At 32.1% G+C, this 4,135-nt stretch overlaps 1 protein-coding gene across 1 annotated transcript; it reads left to right on the top strand.

Moving 5' to 3' along the window:
• Positions 1 to 1,024: 1,024 nt before the first annotated feature.
• LOC119682844 (otefin-like) lies at positions 1,025 to 3,120 on the top strand. The gene is made up of 2 exons (XM_038096366.1): positions 1,025 to 1,142; positions 1,679 to 3,120. Exon 2 carries the CDS (start codon positions 1,801 to 1,803, stop codon positions 3,073 to 3,075), a length of 1,275 nt encoding a protein of 424 aa, XP_037952294.1. The 5' UTR covers positions 1,025 to 1,142; positions 1,679 to 1,800; the 3' UTR covers positions 3,076 to 3,120.
• The last annotated feature ends 1,015 nt before the right edge of the window (positions 3,121 to 4,135 follow it).

Here is a 4,135-nt window from a genome sequence, read left to right as displayed (position 1 = left end):
GTTCAATTGAAGACCCAAATTGCGAGTCTCACTTTACATCGAAATAATTTCGTTAAGTTCCACAATGAAGGTACCATATCAAATATTTAACGAGAATATTTGAGAACTAAAGCATTTAGTAAATATTTACGCCGTATTGTGAAATAGATATATATACAACGTGTGCGAGTTAGGCTAAGTTGATGCTAAACCAAATGGAAGATTTTTTGGGATTTTTTACACTGCACACATTAACCCATTTATCAACACGTATCGACACATCACTACATTATCGGCACAACTTAGAATTTCTCTCATTTGGAACGCAAAAATTAACAAAAGTATGTGTTGTAAAAATGCAATTGGATGTAGCTCATGAGGCTGAACGGATGTAACGAATATAAAATATGAAAAGAGAAGAATGCAGTAAAAGTGTTTAGTTACGACAAATTACACATTTCGAAAAACTTAGAAACATAAACACATTGAAATATAAACAACATATGTTCACACCGATCATAAAATATTTCACGCACAGAGAAATGCCATACAATTGCTTAATGTTTGTATCTGATATAAGATTTCTCTTACCTTAACGTCAAAAATCAAAACTCAATTTGCTCTCACGTTTTCCCCTTATTCTACTCTGGAACAAATTATGGAACGTTATTCATACAGTATAGCAATTCAGCTGATTTTTTACAACATAACTCAAAAATTAGTACTTAAATGACATTTAACTTATTTACATATTAAGATTATATGCGCGACGTCAATATTTTTCCTACATACTATATACATACTTGTATTCGCTTATATATGAATACATATTTTTTCAGCAGCCAATATTCAACATTATATTGTATTTGCATAATGATATATTACATAGCGCTGGAAATATATTCTTTAGAAATATTTTTGATGGCATAAAGTTTTTAGTTACTTTGGTTGTGTTTATTATTTTTTCTTTTGATATCATAGTGATATTGGTGTTTTATTTCAACCCTGTTTTATTTCATATAACAACTTCAATACTAAAATAAAATTATATGAATATCAGGCACAGAACTAAGTAGTTAGAAGCTATTTAAGTTTTCTATTTAAAAGACAGAAAGCGTCATTATAGCCTGGACTTAAGAAAATAACAAACATTAGCGGAACAGGTAAGTTATGCTATTTTTAGTTTAATTTAATAAAAATTAGAATGTTTATTTTTGATATATTTATTTACTACGAATTAATGGAGTTTTTCTCTTTAAAAATTAACAAATAAATTATTTTCTTTTTTACGAGCTTTTATCAGATTAAATTATAAATTTGTGTCCATTATATGTATATAACACCATATAAAGCTCGTGTGCGCGTTCGAGTAAATTGAGGTAAAGTAAATTGAAATTTCCTACAGAAATTTTTTGCACTGCACTTATGTTAACATTTATTTATTTATTTATTCACTTATTTATTATTTTTGGTCAAAAATTTTCAAATTTATTTATATATTTATTAAACATTTTATAAAATTTTCACAATGGTAAAACCTAATTTACCTAATTTTTATCTAATTTACCCTACCCGAAATTCTGGTAAGTATCAATTTTCCCTCAATTTACTATTAATTTATTCGAACTCACACACGGCCATAATATAATAATTTGCAAAGAAACGTTATATTTATAAACTTTAAATTATTATTGAACAGCAAAGCTTAATTGAAACTAAGTGGCAACTTCAACTAATGGAACGAATCCTTTTTTAACGAAGCGCTTTAAACGCGCAATTGACTCTTCTTCAAACGGCAGAAATTTTGTGAGTTGTGATAAAATGTCTAGCGAGGTTGACGATTTGGACAAATTAAGTAATGCTGAACTGCATAGTAAGTGTGTTGAGAATGGCATGAAGAATATTCCAGTAACTGATGCAAGCCGAAGCATACTTACCAAGAAGTTGCGTGCCATTTTAAGTGGAACTAAGCCGGACACGCCTACCAAGCAAAACAAACGGTACTCCGAAGCACCAAAAGTTGCTGATAAAGTGGTAGAGGATAAATCTAAGCGTGCCAACAGACGTACAATTGCCGTTACTAAACCCTTTGGCAGTGATGAAACTGTCGATGGTACAGAACAATCTACAGCTGCAATCGCGGTTACTAAAAAACGCGAAGCTAGCGTACAAAAAGTGTCGCCAGTAACCGTAATTGATACAATTGCCATTGAAAGTGACGATGACATGGATTTAGTAAAGGCGACAGCACAAGCAGAAGCAGTTGAACGTGGTGTACCGGTACGCGGGCGTACCACACGTTCAGTGTCTGTTACTAAGAGCAACATTCCTGTGCCCGTAGCAGTAGCAGCAGCAGCAGCTAAAAAAGATGTTGACACTATCATCGAAGAACAAGAACAAGTTGAGCCTATTGTGCGTCAACGTTCAACCCGTTCCGTTTCTCTTTCGAAATCAAGTGTTGTTACTGTTTCCTTTGATGGTAATGTACAGCCAATACAGGAAGAACCAATTATGTCATCAGCGCCAGTTTCACACCAACATACTGATGTCTACTCGAAAGTTGAGAAAAAACACTTTGAGCCAGGAAGCCTATTTAAGGAACCAACTAACAAAGCCAAACAACATCAATACATTCCAGTTGGAGATTTGAAATACTCACAACCTGTGAGCACAACTACCGGCTACGCTTCAAAATATGCTTCGCCTTTAAGCCTTGGTTCTGCACATTTTTTAGGTGGTACCCCCTCGTTATTGGCAGGAAAAACTAACGCTTATTATAATGAGCAGAGCGATGATACAGATACGGATGCATACGACACGCCGTTTTTAAGTAACTTTGCACGTACTTTGGATCGCTTGAAGTCTCCACATATGGATCGCATTGCTGGCGGCAAGTACAGTGGTGGTATGGCGGAAAATTTAACTCCACGTCCACGTAAGTCACTGGTGCACGACAAACGCAGACGTCCTTCGATCATGGCACAACTTGCGGAACTTTTTAGAGCAGTAGATAGGAAGTACCACATTCGCCGCAACTTATTCATCACGTTTATTGTTTTGGCGGTTATTACTTTTATATATATGTTTTGGCGTTAATTAAATATAATTTTGTAACGTTAATTTTACAATAACCAGTTAATTTTATAATCAGTTAATTTAAATTCATTAGAAATTTGTCATTAATTAAAAAAAAATGAAATTATATTGTTACATTTACATTGTTTGTTTTGAGTGTTTTTCAATTGTCAATGACGTATACATACATATTTTGATTAAAATTTTAATAAAGCCCTACAAAATAATTTAGTTATATTTTAGTTATATTAACTTAGATTTTTATGTTTTTGTTGTAATCTGTACTTCACAAGCAGGTGAAGTCCCTTTGAGCTAGAGCTATTGAACGGCGTTTGGTCGTCGCCGGTAACGTGTGGCTCTGGGACGTAGACTCTGCCATTCTTGGAACTAAGATTTAGATTTTTATTATTTATGGTTTTGTATTTTTATATTTAATTAACCGAAGTATTAATGGCTAAAGGTCGATAGAGTAGTTGGAATTAAAGTATATAATTGTCTTTAAAAAGAAAAGCTATAATAAAATTATATTCATATATATATGCATATATTCCTGTGCATTACTGTATGTGCTTCGTTTATTATATTATTTTAATGTATAATATTTATTCTACAATATAATGTAAAAGACAATTATAAATATTATTAGATTGCTACATGTAGTTTAGTGCAGCAGGAAATTGTATTAAGTTCTGATATAATTTGGACATTCTATTAGATCCCAACCACTCAACACTAATTTACCTCTACAAAACTATGCACATCCAATAAGAACATAAAAACAGCTCTATTTTGTGGAAGTAAAACATTGAAAAGTGTCACTACAATCCAGTCGAAAATTCAGACTGTTATAAATCCACGTAGAATCTTACGTACCAGTACAATTTAATTATCATTATCACTAACTAATGACACATGGCATTATCTTGATGTAAGAATATAGATCATATTCTTATAGTGTAAGAATATACATCGTATTCTTGTGATGTAAGAATATATATCATATTCTTATGACGTGAAAATAAGATGATGTCTTCATGTTTGGAAGATATAAAGGATGACCTCAAAATGTTTTTTTTTTCTG

This window comes from Teleopsis dalmanni, chromosome 2 (assembly GCF_002237135.1).
Source record: "Teleopsis dalmanni isolate 2A chromosome 2, ASM223713v2, whole genome shotgun sequence".
Taxonomy (NCBI): domain Eukaryota; kingdom Metazoa; phylum Arthropoda; class Insecta; order Diptera; family Diopsidae; genus Teleopsis; species Teleopsis dalmanni.
The sequence above is the reverse complement of the archived record's forward strand: the minus strand, read 5'-3'. Positions and strand labels throughout refer to the sequence as shown.

Excerpts from the sequence above, each read along its gene's own strand:
- LOC119682844 (XM_038096366.1), top strand. The coding sequence starts at position 1,801 with ATGTCTAGCGAGGTTGACGATTTGGACAAATTAAGTAATGCTGAACTG.